Source organism: Bufo gargarizans, chromosome 1 (genome assembly GCF_014858855.1).
Source record: "Bufo gargarizans isolate SCDJY-AF-19 chromosome 1, ASM1485885v1, whole genome shotgun sequence".
NCBI lineage: Eukaryota > Metazoa > Chordata > Amphibia > Anura > Bufonidae > Bufo > Bufo gargarizans.
Window position 1 is genome coordinate 158,714,913 of NC_058080.1, and position 19,832 is coordinate 158,734,744.

The 19,832-nt window shown below is 43.5% G+C and overlaps 1 protein-coding gene across 1 annotated transcript in view; it reads right to left on the bottom strand.

Moving 5' to 3' along the window:
• Nucleotides 1–373: 373 nt before the first annotated feature.
• CPE (carboxypeptidase E) overlaps nucleotides 374–19,832 on the bottom strand; it is an 85,783-nt gene continuing 66,324 nt past the window's right edge. Inside the window, exons 5-9 of the mRNA XM_044296757.1 lie at nucleotides 18,056–18,238; nucleotides 16,343–16,482; nucleotides 10,139–10,238; nucleotides 8,267–8,385; nucleotides 374–1,235 (exon numbers count right to left, since the gene is read on the bottom strand). Coding sequence (XP_044152692.1) covers nucleotides 1,137–1,235; nucleotides 8,267–8,385; nucleotides 10,139–10,238; nucleotides 16,343–16,482; nucleotides 18,056–18,238 — 641 coding nt within the window. The 3' untranslated portion in view covers nucleotides 374–1,136. The remainder of the gene's footprint in view (nucleotides 1,236–8,266; nucleotides 8,386–10,138; nucleotides 10,239–16,342; nucleotides 16,483–18,055; nucleotides 18,239–19,832) is intronic.

The window sequence follows — 19,832 nt, forward strand, 5'->3', positions numbered from 1 at the left end:
TTGCCCTGTGTAAAATAATATGCAATAGATGAACTTACTATTTAGACCAGCAAAAAAGGAATGACTAAGGCTACTTTCACACTGGCGTTTTGGCTTTCCGTTTGTAAGATCCATTCAGGGCTCTCACAAGTGGTCCAAAACAGATCAGTTTTGCCCTAATGCATTCTGAATGGAAAGGGATCAGCTCAGAATGCATCAGTCTGCCTCCGATCAGCCTCCATTCCGCTTTGGAGGTGGACACCCTATACGCTGCTGAAACTGAGCCAAACGATCCGTTCTGACACACAATGTAAGTCAATGGGGATGGATCCGTTTTCAAAGCACAATAGAAAACGGATCCGTCCTCCATTGACTTTCAATATGTTACAGGTAATACAAACGGATCCATTCTGAACGGATGCATGCGGTTGTATTATCTGAACAGATCCATCTGTGTAGATCCATGACGGATCCGCACCAAACGCGAGTGTAAAAGTAGCCTAAGAGATGCAATGAATGATATTAAGATGTGCTTGTTTTTTTAACTTATGTGTTACCGTTGGAAAGCTAATCATCAATGTAGTCTGAAATGATTATGTTCATTTGTGGAGGCAACGTCAATATGCAAATCACAGTTGTCTACTGAAGAAATTAGCTTATAAGCTTAAGAAAATGAAATAATGCCAATATTGTATATCCTCTTCCATGAACCACACTAAGATACATACTGCCAAGATATTTTTGGCAAGAGCTGTGCTATATACTGTTGTGTAAACTAATAAGTACTCTACAACACATGGCTTGAACATAGAATATTGCATTTCAACTTCCACTGCTTCGCTCTTGACTCTTGACATTATGTAAAAAACTAAAAACGGTTGCACTTTTTGTGCCGCGTTCTACGGTTACCCTAGCTGAAAGCCTAGCAATTACAAAGAGTGCAGATCCCTATCCAGATTATCACAGAAACAAAGTAAAGAGGCTGAAAGTTCAAAATGACACACTATCCAATATCTATAGGAGCGTGTGTACAGCACATGCATGTAGGGATAGGTATGCATTGTTGTACACACCCGTTCCTATGAATATATAGTCCACATTACTGCATACCAAGTCAACATATAATTTAATTTAATATGAGTGGTAAGTCTTTGTCTTCAAAAATTCAAAGTTTGGGACATCATCTTCCACCATTCTATTAGCTCTTGTTTTTCTTCCTCCTTCCTCTCTGATAATGATTCCAGATCAAAATCAATCTGTTTAAATAGGAAAATGAATGTGAGTAAATACACAGTGATGGCATGATGTAAGAAAAATGCACAGAACTCGATTAAGCATTCAATCGGGACAAACAAATTATAATAAAATAGTAAATATAGAAAAGCGGGCCTGCAGAAGTGTGCATCCCATCATCCTCATTAGAGGAAGTGTGTCATCAGCAAATGATTGAATAAATCACAATGGTGATTTGGTAAAGCTCTTTTTAATTTTTCATGAGACGGCATTCGTCTGTTCAAGTGAATAGGATGGAGTCGTCCCATTGAAGTGAATAGGGACGCCACAGTTATAATAACACTGATCGCCGTTGCACCGGCGAGCAGGTAAACAGAGAAGAGAAGGCGAGCGCAGCTGATCAGCAGGGGAGTGGGGTGTTGGGAGTCGCCCCCCGCCGCCACCAGCCAATCTGATATTGATGACTTGAGGATAGGTTCATCAATAGAAAAAAGTGGACAACACCTTTAAGAATTTCTGTTCAAATCACGTTTCAGCAGTCATCTCATTATCATCACAGGCAGGCTTACAATAACAGAATCCACTATTCATAAGTGGTAATGGACACAGCCTGTCTACTCCCCCTCCCTTCAAAATAATGTCTGAATGAGTCATAGAGGTTGTCCAGAAAACTCCCCCATAGAAGTTAATGAGTCCCCTCCGGTCCACTGTGCCTGTGGTCCATATGAGTGCTGTAAAGCATATCTCTAAAGGTTCACAGCAGCTCAGGTGAGGTGGCTGCCCCAAAAATCATGTGGAGAAAATAAAATTAATATGAATCTATAATCAGAAAATAACAATAGATTAGAAAAAGGCATGTTTTACTATCTGGTTTTAATAGGTAAGAAAATATAAGGAACAATTTCCCTTTACGTAATGCTTCCAAACTGAGAAAATGACCATAATCGTACGGCTAATACAACGGGGGAGATTAAGTAAGAGAAATGTGCCAGAATTCAGGATAGTTTTGTGGCAAAAACAGCTATACATGCTTTTCACCACTTTTATTATGTTTTATATAGGGCTGCAGCTAACGATTATTTGAATAATCGATTAGTTGCCGATTAATTTCTTCGATTAATCGATTAATCGGGAAAAACGACAAAATTACAAAACAGAGGTTTATATGATCTTACTTGAAAAATTATGTTCAAAGGCCATATTAAAACAAATTGTGGGCGACACTATTATGGGGGATCTGTGGGCGACACTATTATGGGGGATCTGTGGGCGACACTATTATGGGGGATCTGTGGGCGACACTTATGGGGGATCTGTGGGCGACACTTATGGGGGATCTGTGGGCGACACTTATGGGGGATCTGTGGGCGACACTTATGGGGGATCTGTGGGCGACACTTATGGGGGATCTGTGGGCGACACTTATGGGGGATCTGTGGGCGACACTTATGGGGGATCTGTGGGCGACACTTATGGGGGATCTGTGGGCGACACTTATGGGGGATCTGTGGGCGACACTTATGGGGGATCTGTGGGCGACACTTATGGGGGATCTGTGGGCGACACTTATGGGGGATCTGTGGGCGACACTTATGGGGGATCTGTGGGCGACACTATTATGGGGGATCTGTGGGCGACACTATTATGGGGGATCTGTGGGCGACACTATTATGGGGGATCTGTGGGCGACACTATTATGGGGGATCTGTGGGCGACACTATTATGGGGGATCTGTGGGCGACACTATTATGGGGGATCTGTGGGCGACACTATTATGGGGGATCTGTGGGCGACACTATTATGGGGGATCTGTGGACGGCGTAGTTATGGAGAGGGGGATCTGTGGACGGCGTAGTTATGGAGAGGGGGATCTGTGGACGGCGCAGTTATGGAGAGGGGGATCTGTGGACGGCGCAGTTATGGAGAGGGGGATCTGTGGGTGGCGCAGTTATGGAGAGGGGGATCTGTGGGTGGCGCAGTTATGGAGAGGGGGATCTGTGGACAGCGCAGTTATGGAGAGGGGGATCTGTGGACGGCGTAGTTATGGAGAGGGGGATATGTGCACTGTTATGGGCATAACAGTGCACAGATCCCCCTTCCCATAGCAGTGCCATACACAGACCCCCCCTCCTCCCCATAGCAGTGCTATACACAGACCCCCCTCCCCATAGCAGTGCCATAGACAGATCCTCCCCCCTCCCCATAGCAGTGCTATACACAGACCCCCCTTCCCATAGCAGTGCCATAGACAGATCCCCCCTTCCCCCTACCCCCTAACCCCTAACAGCCCCGGCCCCGATGCTTGCATCTTTATTTTACCTTTTTACAATGACGCTCCCGCTCCTGTAACAGCCAGGCAGAGCGGACGGCGGCGTAACGTCACTCAATCACGTGACGCGCCCGCTCCGCCCACTTCATGAATGAAGGAGGCGGAGCAGGCGTGTCACGTGAGTGAGTGACGTTACGCCGCCGTCCGCTCTGCCTGGCTGTTACAGGAGCGGGAGCGTCATTGTAAAAAGGTAAAATAAAGATGCAGCGCCCGCCCGCCCGAATAGCAACGAATCGGCGATTATTCGATAACTGGATTCGTCGACAACGAATCCAGTTATCGAATATAATCGATTACATCGATTAATCGTTGCAGCCCTAGTTTTATATATTTTTTGCGCTTCAACTGACAAGGGGTGTAGCTTTGCAGAGAAAAGACATGGCTTAAGTTGTGCCAACGTGCCCCAAAATTGAAGTAACATTTTGCTCAAAGGAAGCCAACCAAAAGGTGGTGTAACAATGGACAAATGTAGCTAAAGGTGCAGTTATACTCTCTATTAGACAGAATTAGTAAATCTGCCCCCAAATTTTCACAGATCTAAGGGCTTCTGGTTCTCAACACCCCTAACATCTGAATAAAGTGGCGTCTAGAACAGCCCTGCCTTCTGTATAAGTAACTGTAATCTTTCCTCGGTTTTCAGGCTCAAGCGCATCAGTCGCCATAATGCAGATCTTGTTATATTGCATTCGTTTTGATTGGTCCATAGGAATTTTTTTTACAATATATGCTTGTGGTCTTCACATTTCAGATATTACTTTGAGCTATAAGTATAATTTATTTAGTTCTTCATCTTAAAGGTTTTTTTACCATAAATAATATTTACCATATTCTAAAAACATACTGAATCTCTAAGGCTGGGTTCCCACATCCCATCCATTGTAGTTTCCCTCCGATGTGATACACCAATGCAGAGGCAATCTACATAGTAACATAGTACATAAGGCCGAAAAAAGACATTTGTCCATCCAGTTCGGCCTGTTATCCCGCAAGTTGATCCAGAGGAAGACCCCTCTCTAGTAGCTATAGCCTGTAATATTATTAAGCTCCAGAAATACGTCCATGGCCCTCTTGAATTCCTTTATTGTACTCACCATCACCACCTCCTCAGGCAGAGAGTTCCATAGTCTGACTGCTCTTACCGTAAAGAATCCTCTTCTGTGTTTGTGTACAAACCTTCTTTCCTCCAGGCGCAGAGGATGTCCCCTCGTCACAGTCCTGGGGATAAATAGCTGATGGGATAGATCTCTGTACTGACCCTTGATATATTTATACATATTAATTAGATCTCCCCTCAGTCGTCTTTTTTCTAAAGTGAATAACTCTAATTTTGATAATCTTTCAGGGTACTTTAGTTGCCCTCCTCTGGACCTTCTCCAGCTCTGCTATGTCTGCCTTGTTTACAGGAGCCCAGAACTGTACACAGTACTCCATGTGTGGTCTGACTAGCGATTTGTAAAGTGGTAGGACTATGTTCTTATCACGGGAATCTATGCCCCTTCTGATGCAACCCATTATCTTGTTGGCCTTGGCAGCAGCTGCCTGACACTGGTTTTTGCAGCTTAGTTTGCTGTTTATTAAAATTCCTAGATCCTTTTCCATGTCAGTGTTACCGAGTGTTTTACCATTTAGTATGTACGGTTGACTTGCATTTTTCCTTCCCATGTGCATAACTTTACATTTATCAGTGTTAAACCCCATCTGCCACGTATCTGCCCAAGCCTCCAGTCTATCCAGATCCCTCTGTAGTAGTATACTGTCCTCATCAGTGTAAATTACTTTACACAGTTTAGTGTCATCTGCGAAAATTGATACTTTACTATGCAAGCCTTCTACAAGATCATTAATAAATATATTGAAGGGAATAGGGCCCAATACTGACCCCTGAGGTACCCCACTAGTGACAGTGACCCAATCTGAGTGTGTACCGTTAATAACCACCCTCTGTTTTCTATCACTGAGCCAGTTACTTACCCACTTACAGACGTTTTCTCCCAGTCCGAGCATTCTCATTTTATATACTAACCTTTTATGTGGTACAGTGTCAAATGCTTTGGAGAAGTCCAGATATACGACATCCATTGATTCGCCGCTGTCAAGTCTAGAACTTACCTCCTCATAGAAACTGATTAAATTAGTCTGACATGACCGATCCCTCACGAAGCCATGCTGATATGGCGTTATTTGCTTATTTCTGTTGAGATGCTCTAATATAGCATCTCTCAGAAAACCTTCAAACAGTTTACCCACAACAGATGTTAAACTTACCGGCCTATAGTTTCCAGGCTCTGTTTTTGGACCCTTTTTGAATATTGGCACCACATTTGCCATGCGCCAATCCTGTGGGACATTCCCTGTCAGTATAGAGTCTGCAAATATCAGAAATAAGGGTCTGGCTATGACATTACTTAATTCCTTTAGGATACGGGGGTGTATGCCATCCGGTCCTGGTGATTTGTCTATTTTAATCTTTTTAAGTCGCTGTTGTACTTCTTCCTGGGTCAGACAGGACACTTTTAATGGGGAATTTATTTTTGCATTCTGCATGTCATCTGACAATTTATTTTCCTCAGTGAATACATTGGAGAAAAAAATATTTAACAGCTTTGCTTTCTCCTCATCGCTCTCTGCGACTTCCCCCTCATTACTCTTTAAAGGGCCGACACCTTCAGATTTATACTTTTTAACATTTATATAATTGAAGAACATTTTAGGGTTAGTTTTACTCTCTTTGGCAATTAATCTCTCGGTCTCTAGTTTGGCCACTTTTATTTGTTTTTTACATGTTCTATTTTTTTCCTTATAGTTTTTCAGTGCTTCCGTGCTCCCCTCCTGTTTCAGTGAATGATATGCTTTCTTTTTGTCATTTATTGCTTTCTTTACAGTTCTATTTATCCACATTGGTTTCTTTTTATTCCTTAACCTTTTATTACCATACGGTATGTACCTCTCACAATGAGATTTTAGGATGTTTTTAAAGATATCCCATTTTGTGGCTGTATTTTTATTTTTGAGGACTTTGTCCCAGTTAGTTTGGCCTATGGCCTCTCTTAGGCTGCTTTCACACTAGTGTTCGCTGGTCCGCTCGTGAGCTCCGTTTGAAGGAGCTCACGAGCGGACCCGAACGCAGCCGTCCAGCCCTGATGCAGTCTGAATGGAGGCGGATCCGCTCAGACTGCATCAGTCTGGCGGCGTTCAGCCTCCGCTCCGCTCGCCTCCGCACGGACAGGCGGACAGCTGAACGCTGCTTGCAGCGTTCGGGTGTCTGCCTGGCCGTGCGGAGGCGTGCGGATCCGTGCGGATCCGTCCAGACTTTCAATGTAAGTCAATGGGGACGGATCCGTTTGAAGATGCCACAATGTGGCTCAATCTTCAAGCGGATCCGTCCCCCATTGACTTTACATTGAAAGTCTGGACGGATCCGTACTAGGCTATTTTCACACTTAGCTGTTCTATGCTAAAAATAATGCAGACGGATCCGTTCTGAACGGAGCCTCCGTCTGCATTATTATGAGCGGATCCGTTCAGAACGGATCCGCCCGAACGCTAGTGTGAAAGTAGCCTTAGTTGGCTAAATTTAGCTTTTTTGAAGTTTGGTATTTTTGTTCCTCCCTGTAGAAACGCTCTTTTGAATGATAATTGGAAGGTTATTACTTTGTGGTCACTATTTCCCAGGTGTCCCCCAACCTGCACGTCTGTTGTTCTGTCAGGCCTATTGGTTAATACTAAGTCCAGTATGGCCGTCCCTCTAGTCGGGTCCTGAACCAGTTGGGAGAGGTAATTGTCTTTAGTTATTGCCAAGAACCTGTTTCCTTTATGAGATATACAAGTTTCAGTTTCCCAGTCTATATCTGGGTAGTTGAAGTCCCCCATAATAACCACCTCATTATGATTTGCCGCCTCGTCTATCTCGTTTAGTAGTAGATTTTCTGTGGACTCTGGTATATTAGGTGGTTTATAGTAAACTCCTGTTAGTAATTTATTGTTGTTTTTAGCTCCATGTATCTCTACCCACACTGACTCCACATGTTCATGTCCCTCATTTATATCTTCGCGGAGTGTGGGCTTTAGACCGGACTTTACATAGAGGCAGACCCCTCCTCCTCTCCGGTTTTGACGATCCTTTCTAAACAGACTGTAACCTTGTACATTAACCGCCCAGTCATAGCTATCATCCAGCCATGTCTAATGCCAGAACTGATCTGGCACATCGGATGTAGCACGTAGCATTTTCTTACTGGTGCTTTTAGGCTATGGTGGAAGGACCGGTGAAGAAAGGATGGAGACACATACAGGTGACACTCGAAAAATTTGAATATCGTGCAAAAGTTCATTTATTTCACTAATGCAACTTGAAATTAGAATTTTGTGAAAAGGTTCAATATTCTAGGCTCAAAGTGTCACACTCTAGTCAGCTAATTAATCCATGCCCCCTGAGCAAAGGGCACCTCAAAATTGTGACTTTGGGGTTTTTATAAGCTGTAAGCCATAATCATCCAAATTATACCAAATAAAGGCTTGAAATATCTCGCTTTGCCTGTAACGAGTCTCTCTCATATGTTAGTTTCACCTTTTAAGTTGCATTACTGAAATAAATGAACTTTGCACAATATTCTAATTTTTCCAGTTTCACCTGTACAATAGTTGTGTCCTGCTCCAGCATATCCAGCCTAAGGACAGAACTAATGTTAGTACATAATATCTGCAATGTTTCTCCAGGCTACTTACCTTAGTAGCAGGAGTATAAGCAACAGCTACTTTCTTAGTGACGGCAAGGTACCCTGAAGCTGAGGCTGTGACTTTGTAGTTCCCAGGAGAAAGGAGCCTCCAGTAATCACCATCCTTAGCTGGGGTTGAAAGAAAAAGAATGTCATCAGTGGATAGCAGTCATCAGTGGATGGCAGTCATCAGTGGATGGCAGTCATCAGTGGATAGCAGTCATCGGTGGATAGCAGTCATCAGTGGATGGCAGTCATCAGTGGATAGCAGTCATCAGTGGATGGCAGTCATCAGTGGATAGCAGTCATCGGTGGATATCAGTCATCAGTGGATAGCAGTCATCAGTGGAATGTGTCATCAGAAAATGGCCTGCTGTTTAAATCACTTTTTTATGTTTAACATAAACTAAAGCCCAAAATCCTGCAGTTTTCACACTGGCCACGTTGTCTAATCTTGGTCTGTACAGATCCCTATACTGCAGTGAACTCATTGTAATCCTGCCTGTAATGGTATCACCTCTGTGTATAGATAAGACAGGATCCACCATTCACAATAGGTTATTGTCAGAACTTGTCTATGCTTTAGGGGGGAAAAAAAGCATGTGTTACTATCTGATTTGAACTGGCATAAAAAAATTGGCGACACATTTCCTTTCAAATACATTAATGATACCCATCAGTCCCCGAAAATCGTAATTGTTTTTTACTAACTCTTTTTTACCCTGTTTTATTTTCTAATGTATTTACTGTATTTAGGCTTAGGCAGGTTGCTGAATGTCGTTAAAGAGATGCAAAGAGGTGGCTCTCAAAAAAGAGAACCATCTCGCCAGCGCCACCTATTGGATGTGGCTCCCTATGAGTCAAGATGCGATTTTCCAACAAACCTTGGGACATGACAATGGAAAATAGAAAAGCCAAATATCCATCTGCAGACAGCTGTTTGGGGGTACTTGCCCCTCATCAGTATGGCTGGCTGAGTGCGGCTTAGACAGGGTACTCGCTCTCCTTAAAGAGACCAGTTCTGTATGGAGGCTTACTGGAAGTACTCCTGCTTTGCTGCCTCGGAGCCTGGATGCCTTACGATTACTGAGACATCCTTAGGCAGAAGAAATGCTAGGTGATTCAATAAGACAAAGAACCAAAGTAAATCAACTGAAGAATGTTTCAAAAAGAAAATGTGTGTTCTTAAATGGCCAAGTCAGAGTTCTGACCTTTAGGCCTCATGCGCACGACAGTTGTTTTTTGCGTCCGCAAAAAGAGACGGATGCGGCATCCGTTTTTTTTTTGGGAGAATCCGTTTTTTTCCACAGATCCCTTGTAATAAATGCCTATCCGTCTCCACAAATGTGAAAAAAGTAGGACATGCACAATTTTTTTTTGCTGAAGGGAAACACGGACAACGGACGCGGAACACAAACGGATGAACTATCAGCATTTTTTTGCTGACCCATTGAAATGAATGGGTCCCCATCCTATCTGCAAAAAAAAAAACGGAAGGGAGGCCGAGAAAAACAACTGTTGTGTGCATGAGGCCATACCCTAATGAGACGCTGGCCTGAGAAGGGCTGTGCATGCGAGCCATCCCAGAAACACACTGCAGGGAGGAATTGTCCAAAGTTCCTCCTTAACACTCTCTTATTTGCAGCTCCATGAAGCTTTTGGTGGGAGATCTTCATGTTATTAAATTCAAGGGTTCACTTACTTTTTCTCCTTGCTCTGTGGATGTTTACTCGGTGTGCTCAATACAAGACATGCATGCTACAATTGTTTGAGTGTTATTTGTTTGGTGATAACAATCACAGCACATTTTATTAGGGTTCACTTACTTTTTCTTGCAACTGTTGCATTGCACCTTGTAAAAAGATTATTTACTAAGACGCACCTGAAGTTATGTCATGGTTGATTCCGTCTACAGATATTGTTGCGTTAGCGATTGGATTTCCCTGATGATCTCTGACAAATCCTTTCACCCCACGATGCACCTAAAAAACAAACAATAATGTTTCCTACAGATATGACAGCAATACATAGCCTAAATACGTGTACAACAAGATTCTGTGATTCCATATGGAAATATATAATTTGTGGCGGTTTTGGTGTCAGTTTTAAGTCTGTCACTGCTTTGTGAGGTTGCGCCAAATTAAAGGGGTTGGCCCATCTCCTACTTTGAGGGCACATCGATAGGCTATGCCCCCAATGTCTGATAGGTGTGGGTTCCACCTCTGGGGAGCCTGCAAAGTGCTGGGGGGTGCATCGCACATGCACGGCTGCCCTCCATTCATTCCTATGTAAGTGAAGAAAATAGCCAAGCTATTTCCGTCAGCCCCATAGAAATGAGTGGAGTGGTAGCAGCGCTGGCACGGTTTGCTTCGCATTATTTCAATGGAACATCCGAAAATAGCCAAGCGAGCTGCTATTTTCGGCACTCCCATAGAAATGAATAGAGGGCGACCACTCATGAGCGGGCTCCTCTCTAAAGAAAGGAGCGATATTCCCCCAATGTATGAGATGGGCCAACCCCTTTAATGAAATGGCGCACAGTAATAATATCTTTGGCAAAAGTTTGTAAAAGTACATCAGGGGGTTGCCTGGCATGGAGATGCAACTTTTTTGTGACTTATTAAAAAGTTGCACATCATAATTAAGATTTAAAGGTGTTATAAACTGAAATCCTGACCTACTCCACTTATAAAAGTGGTGAGGCTGACCAAATGTCACAAAATCTGACCACGAATGTGTTACGCCACAAAACTGGCATAGCTGATTTGATAAATGACCTTGTGTGTTGATTAGATCTTTGGGCTGCTTTCACCCACAGCGTTTTGACAGCAGTGTTTTCGGCCACCCAGCTTTTCTGCCAATGCCCGGCCCTACTGCACTCCACTTACTGCTTCTTTTCAGACATGAAATGGCTGTGAATGTGGCCCTGTGCTGCATCCAGTGATTCCCTTAACGTCCCACCATCAGCACAGATGGGGTTAACCACCCCCGTGGACTGGTAGGACCGGTGGAATTTTTAATGAGCCCAAGTAATAAACCAATAAAACACTTAAAACTCCCCTATAAAGGAGGGAACCACCCCCAGCCCACTGTGTTTTTTTCTGTCCTCCCGGACAGGTGGACTAGGCGGTGATCCCCCCTTTTTTTCTCTTCTAAGGGGGATCTTTTTTTCGTTTCTGCGGGCTGTTGCCCTTTGTTTGTTTAACAACCTGGCCGGCAGCTTACCTGCTGCCGGCTCTGCGCAGCTGCTGTGGATTTGGCGGTGTCCTCGGTCCGGTTTCTCACGGCCGCTGGGTGCCGCCATCTTCCAGAAGTGACGTCGGAGTGCTCTGACGTCACTTCCGGTGCTTCCTTGCGACACGCTTTCGCATAGGATTTTTACATTGCTTTTGCCGTTCTTCGTCCTCCCAGAGGATTAGCAGTGTTTTCTTGTGGGGGGGGAAACTTTTACTTAGTTTTCTGTTGTCTTTCCCTCAGGGGGCAGGGTTTTTGTTCTGGGTCTACCCCCTCCCCTATTTAAGGAAGCATTGTGCACCAGTTCGGTCTCTGGCTGCACATGCTTCTCAAGCTAGCTCCCAGAGTCCCTATAAGTTGGTGTTCTTCCACTTATTGGTGCCTTATTATTCGGATCCTCTTTTTCAGCTTCCACCAGTCTGCCTTTTTCTTTACCTTTCTCCCTAAACATTTATAGGTAATTTACAAATGTTTTACTTGTCTCTTTTTCCTGCAGTGATGTCTTCTCTGCGGGATTCAGATGGCAGAAAGGCGGGTTCCAAGAGGAAACATTTATCCTGCTAAACTGGGGCTGAAATGGCCCTTAGCAGCACTCTTCAAAATGAGCGTTGCTAAGGGCCATCCGTCTCTTATTAGAAAAGGGAAGACGGGCTGTGCAGACGCTGTGCCTCTGCCTCCCGTGCTTCCCTGGGAGACAGAAGGCTGGGCACAGGAGTCTTAGGAGTTAAAATTACATTTATATTCCCCCTTTCTATGCAATCTAATGCTCTGTTACATTCACTGACCTGCGATCCCTGTGATAATAATTCATGAAGCAGCAGCCGGCTCACTGCGCACAGTTCTTCTACTTCCGGTGGCTGCTTCATGAATTATTATCACAGGGATCGCAGGTCAGTGAATGTAAAGGAGCATTAGATTGCATCTACCAAAAATAAACGTTTTGGCTAAATAAAGTCTATTGCAAAATTGTTACCTATCACTTGCCCTACACTTTAGCAAAAAAAATAAAAAATATGACCGTTATCCTTTAAGTCCATCAGGTCGGGGGACCATGATGTTGACCCGGGGAGCCCTCTGATCCCGCTGGTCGGGCACTTTGTGTCTTTAAAGCAGATGAGACCCTCCTCTCTGTCATGTGTACAGAGTGGAAGAAACCCGAAAAAGGTCCGGTTTTAACCAAGAGATTTAGAACCATGTTTCCGATGGCTAAACCCTTGTTGGAATCGTGGGGTTCCATTCCCAAGGTGAACATGGCTATTGCCAAATTGTCCAAGCGCACTCTGGTTCCAGCAGACGATGGGTCTAGTCTGCAGGATCCCCTTGACAGGAGAGCGGAGTGCACTCTCAGGAGAAGTTATACGGCAGCTGCAGCTTCCGCTTCTACGGCCATTGTTGCTACAGAAGTCTCTACGTTCCTCCGGTCTAGCCTAAACCAGATCCAGACGGACATGGATCAGAAGGTGTCTCGGGACGACATTCTGGCGGCTTTCAAGAATGTCAACCTGGCGATGGATTTCCTGTGCGATACCGCGCAGCAGCAGCTGAAATTGGCGGGCAAATCCATGGCCCTGGTGTCAGCAGCCTGTAGGCCTTTGTGTCTTAAGCCTTGGGTCGCTGACAACTCCTCTAAGTATAATTTATGTTGCCTTCCCTTTGAGCCCAACCGATTGTTCGGCTCAGAGCTAGATAAGATCATGGAAGGCCTGTCGGATAAGAAGGGGCAAGACAGCCTTTACAAGGGCCTTGCTCCATCTACTCTGAGGGTTCAAGATTCAGCCATTTCAGCTTGCCTCAACAAGTCTTTTTGTCAGGACCCGCTCATCAAACAGTTCCTTAAGGGAGCTGAAAGACTAAAGCCTATAGTACTGAGACCCATTCCTCAATGGGATTTAGAAGTAGTTCTCAAGGGGTTAGCATCTCCCCCCTTTGAGCCTTTGGAGGAGGTAGATTTCAAGTTTGTCACTTGGAAACTTGTTTTTCTCCTTGCAGTGACTTCGGCCAAGAGGGTCTTTGAGCTTCAGGTTTTCTCAGTGCACGAGCCCTATACTATCTTTTTTGAAAGACCGGGTCCTTCTAATATTTCTCCCGTACTTTAGGCCTAAGGTTCTTCGTTCCAGAATATCAACCAGGTAATATCCCTCCCGGTTCTTTCTACACCTTTTACCTCCTCCGAGAAACCTGTTAGACATCCTGTGGATGTCTCGAGATACCTCCAGATCTATGTGGATAGAGCAAAGGAGTTCAGGAGAGATGAAAATCTTTTAATCCAGTTTGCCGGTAAGTTTAAAGGCCGTAAGGCATCTAAGCCATCAGTTGTTGGATTAAGGTGGCTATTAGGGAATCCTTTGTTTCCCAATCTCTAGACCCTCCAGGGTTTGCAAAGGCCCATTCTACCAGGGCCGTAGTTACTTCTTTTGCCGAGAGGAGTCTTCTTCCGCTGATTTGCAAGTCTGCCTCCTGGAACTCTGAATCAACAGTCATCTCCCATTATAGACTGGATGCCAGATTAGCTGAATACTCGGCCTTTGAGCAGACTATACTTGGTTCTGCTAGGCATGATGGCCCTCCTTAGGGGTTCTTCTTGCTATCTCCCCATCTGTGCTGCTGGTGGGACATAAGGGAATCGTTAATTTCTAACGATAATTTGTTTTCCCTTAGTCCTAACAGCAGCACACAAATATCCCACCCTAGTAAGTCTAGTTTATTTCTTGCTATAACACAGTGGGCTGGGTGTGATTCCCTCCTTTATAGCGGAGTTTTAAGTGTTTTATTGGTTTATTACTTGGAGTCATAACATTTTTTGCCGGTCTTACTAGTCCACAGGGGGTGGTTAACCCCATCTGTGCTGCTATTAGGACTAAGGGAAAACAAATTATCGTTAGAAATTAACGATTCGCTGAACTGGGGGATTGGAGAAGTGAGTATTACCTCAGGTTTTTGTTCAGCACTTGCAGCATGTGGGAAAGATTTTCTATTACCCTGGAATATCCCTTTAAATGGTACCAGTTTTATCACAGTGGATGATGCTGGATGATAAATTTGGTGAACCTCTACACTGTCTAGGCTAAGTTTACACCACTTAATTGTTAGCTTAATGTACACCAAAATATGGGCAACATTTTTTGGCACATTTTTGTGCACTGTGTCACATTTTAAACCATGCACCTTTCCTATGAAGCCAAGCCAGCATGCTCTGGGAATGGCATTTTCTAGGTGTTCTCTCTATACTGCTTAAAAAACAACAGAAAAAAACTGCAAGTACTAAAGGTAAAAAAAAGTCGCTAACCTTCTCTAAAGCAATGCCAAGAGCCATCTTTGCAGACTCAGTACCTGAACCACCCACTGTCAGAAGGCAGCAGACAGTCATCCCCGGCAGTCCTATAGAGGTGAATAGTAGTGTGCATGTCAGACTTGCCTCTCTGTTCATTTTGGGGGCCCTGCAGCGTACAGGTGATCCCCTGTGGATCACTTAAAACCAGAATATCCCTTTAATGAGTGATCACTCAACTTATCTAACTGCATGTCCAGTTTTAAAGGGTATTTTTTTAAGACATGAACAGACACTAACTTTACTGGTCACTAGATAAGACGTGTTAGAAATAGTATCATCCCAACAAATTTATTACATATTTTGGATGGCTATGTTACCAGGGTGCTTTCTGTATTGGGGCGTTCCCCTCTTTTTTCTCTCTAGCAATATTACAATCAGTTTTTTCGATATATGTATTATGCAATAATAAAGCTGTGAATTAAAAATTGGACCAGTACTTTCATATTTGGTTGGTTTATGTTTATGAGGGTCCTTATATGTTTATGGGCATATGTAGGTGATACTGTCCGTGTTACACCTACATATTTTGTGGTCTCATTGACTGTCGGGTCCATGGTCGATATTTTGCAGCCAAGTAGAGGAAATGTTCTTTTTGCGGAACATACATACAGATGCGGAAAGTACATGGATCATCTGTGTGCTTCCCACATCTGTATGTCTGTTCTGCTAAAAGATAGAATATGTCTGGAAAATGCAGACTGAGGATCTAATGAAGTCAATGGGTCTGTAAAAAAAAAAAAAAATGCAGACGGCACACAGAAAGAATATGTATTTTGGGGGTATGGGATTTGCGGACTGCAAAATTGATAAAGTTGTGTGCATGGGGCCTAAGTAACAGATTTGATGGCGAGTGTTGCAATTGTTCAGTCGAGTTTATGACTGCTGATTCCCTAATGAATATTAGGAAAGGGGCTTTATAGGAAAACCCACAACCAAGAAAAATGAAGGAAGATATTTAGTGATCAGGAAGTCCACTGAATGTAGCTTATAAATCATGTGAAGCTACTCAGTAAATGTCCTATACTAGTTTCTACTATCTACCTTACAGACCTTCACCACTCCTGACATGCCTGTTAATAGCTTCATGCATTCCCCATGTAATAACAATTCTGGAGCATCTATTCTTATGTCTGTATGTTGTGCCATTCCTTTATTATTTCTACTACAAGTTATAAATGAATTGCTAGCAGTCTGTAGTAAGGGTAGAGAGGGGCGGTAGCTAGTTGGGGGTGTGTACCTGCACAGTCTAAAATTGGCAGCACTGATTGGATAGAGTGAGAATGTGTAGGTACACACCCCCAACTGGTTACCACCCATCTGTTCCCTTACTGCAGACTGCTAGCAATTCATTCATAACTTCTAGTAGAAATAATAAAGCAATGGCACAACATAGAGCCATAAGAATAGATGTCCCAGGATTGTTATTATATGGGGAATGCATAAAGCTATTAACAGGCATATCAGGAGAGGTGACAGGTCCTCTGTAAAGCAATGCTTCAGTGAACTAGGAAAACCTTTTACCTCCTTAATATAATTCACCATGGATTCCTTGTTTTCTTCCCAGTAATTCTTCAGCAATTCCTCGGGTGGAAACTTGTCACAGCTCAGCTCCACAGTTATCTCAAAGCAATTGCTGCTCAGGTAATTGAAGTCCTGCATACCTAGAACCATAGCACACTGGTTACCAGCAGGCAAGGCATAGCTTGTAGAAGGTTTATGTAGCTTTTCATTTTATTAGAGGAAGGCATATAAAAGCCATCATATTAAAGAAATACACAGTGGGTGAGACAGACCTTGGCACTGGGAGGGGGCACGTGACTTGTACTCATTGGGAGGGATTGTGGCTGCCAGTCAGGAGGCCACTGTGGTATGGCAGCTCTGTGGCTGTCGCTCATGGCACTCTGATACCATTATGGGAACACTGTTGTAGCACTGTTATGAGGGCACTATGACTGTTATAGAAGCACTAGAGACTCTGATCCTGGCAATGTTTTATGGTCTTTGTGGCTCACAGTGATGCAGAGCCCTGTGGCTGTCACTATTATAGGGGCACTGTGATAGTTGTGGGTGACACCATAGAGGTACTGTTGGGATGGACACTATTTGGCAGGAGTGCCTTGACGTTCCTGTGGAAGACAGGAGAAGCATGAAGGTACTTGTTGGCATACATGTATAGCTGACAGAGGGAAAAGAATACTGATCAGACTGAAAGAGAAATTTTGGTGGAATTAAAGAGGGAAAACGAATAGATAGATAATTACTTAACTGATGATCACTCCAGTTCTCCCCGCAAGGCTCTGTTTTCCTGGCTGCAGCGGTGACGTCATGTCGACAACACATGACCGCTGCAACCAATCACTGACCTCAGCAGTGTACTGAAGAGCTCAGCGATTGGCTGCAGTGGTCACATCTTGTCGACCTGACGTCACCAATGCAGCTGTAAAAATAGAACAGGAACAACAGAGCCCAGTCAGGAGAACTGGAGAGGAGGTGTGGGATCTGTCAGGTAAGTAATTATCTATTCTGTAGTACAGGTTAATCCCGAGTTGGACGGTTTCCTCTAGAACCTGGAAAACCCCTTTAATGTTTGGGTATAACAAATTAAGATATAGAAAAGGCAATTAAAATGTGCAAGTATATGAACAGACATGAGTAGTGAACTATGTAATGGTTTTTCTAGGCCTATAAACATTACAGAGGGCATCTAGTTCTTTGACCATCATCATAGATGGAGATTATTTAATGGAAGCGGTGAGACTATGCTGCACCCTTCAACAAGATTCATTGTACAAATTCAAGAACCACCTGGATGCCTTTCTTTACAGATATATTATCATAAATAATGGATACTAGATTTCTGGAGATGGAGCAATCTGTATTCTAATTACCAATGTCAGGAACCAACTTTTCCACTAGTATGAGATCATTGGTGACCACCTCATAGGGCTTTTAGCCTTCCTCTGGAGTCATTGGCAGTGATCTTCCTCAACTAGTGACTGATTGAGAGGGTCCTTTCTTGCATTAACAGTGTGTTGAGTGGGGACCAGGAAATGTAGAGAAGCAGGGACCAGGGCAGTTTTGGAACAGCAGAGACGGGGGATCACTGATCATGGCTTCTTTTTTATTTTTAACCTACTGTGAGTCATGCATAAAAAAATGAATAATGCTGGACATATTTATATTTTGAGTCTTCATTTACACCATGATCCTTTGTCTGCCATGGGATAAGCTTACCCCCAGGTACACTGTACCAAGCTGCACCATTAGTGGTCCCATCCACAAAGCTGCCTTCCTCATCATTCTTGCGACATGGTGTCCTGTTTGAATCAGACATGGCTGGGTTGGTTGAAGAATATGAACGGGCCAAGCTCTTGAAAATGCTGTCATCGGGACAAGCACTGTATTCATGGTCATTGCCTGCAAAACAAAAGAATGCAAAGTATTAATCAGAAAATTTTTAATGAGTAGATAAAAAAGACCTGTCGACTGCTTGATTCCACCTTTGTATTGTCCCTGCTGTTTCTATGTATTCTGCACACTTATACGACATTGTACCCTAACCTTTCATCTATAGTGCGGTTCAAATGATGCCGTATGAAGGCTACAAATGCTTAGTGTGGCTGGAAGAATGCATTTGTTCTCTCTGTAGGTTATCAGGTTTTGTGAGTTAACCCCATACAGCCATACAATTTTTATTTCACTGTTTCATTTTTGTTTATCGTCCCAATATGAGGGGATGATATTGGTGTGTGGGGGGGGGGGGGGGTCATTATAATCTGATATGAGTGGCTGATATTGCTTGGGGTCAAATGAGGATATTGCTGGGGGTCATTATAATCTAATATCGGGGCTAATATTGCTGGGGGGTCATTGCAATCTGATATGAGGGGCTGGTATTGCCGGGGGTCATTATAATCTAATATCGGGGTTGATAGTGCTGGGGGGTCATTACAATCTGATAAGAGGGCCTGATAGTGCTGGGGGTCATTATAATCTGATATGAGGGGCTGGTATTGCTGGGGGTCATTATAATCTAATATCAGGGGCTGATATTGCTTGGGGGTTATTATAATCTGATATGAGGGGCTAGTATTGCTGGGGGTCATTCTCATCTGATATAAGGGGCTGATATTGCTTGGGGGTCATTATAATCTAATTTCAGGGCTGATATAAATATGAGGCAGGTGTAGGTTCAAATTGATAAAACCACATGCCTCAAATTAATAGCAAGTAACTCCATCATGTACCTCATGTATTAACCCCCTGTTGCCCATTATGTAAGGAGGTACTTGGTTTTTATCAATTTGGACCTCCATGTGCCTCACATAAATGGTAGGTGACCCCATCAAGTATCGCCTCACATAATGGGCAACATGTGGTTAAAGGGATTGTCACCAGATTTAACCCTATTAAGCTAGCTGACATTAGCGATGTGCTAATGTCAGCTAAACCTAACTAGCCTATTCCTACTTTTATCTATGCCCCCGTTACGCCAGAAATCTAAGTTTTACAATATGCTAATGAGCCTCTAGGAGCAGGGGGCGTTGTTCCTGCATCTAGAGGCTCCGTTCTCCCACCTTTTACTTATTTCCCGTTGATCTGATATCGATGACGTATCCAGAACATAGGTCATCAGTATAAACCCCCTGTACAACCCCTTTGAGCTTTATTAACATAAAACTAGAAAAATCCTTTCTATGACCTAATAAAAAGTAGCCATTTTTAGACCTTAAACAACTGAAATATTGACTCGATTGTCAGCATGATTCTTTTTTTCACTTTGCTTATGTACTGTAATGATCTCCATAGGACCTAGGCAAATTACACAATGATCTCTTAGCCGTGCTCTGCAGCTGTCCTCTCTCGCTGCCATAAGGCCTGTATACAGGGGACTCTTACATGCTTTATACTTCCAACTCTTTACTAGTTACAGATGTCTCTTGTTTTATTGTTAGTATTTGTGCAGTTTCCTTTCCAAAATCTGTTTAGGAGCACACATGTGTGCAATGGG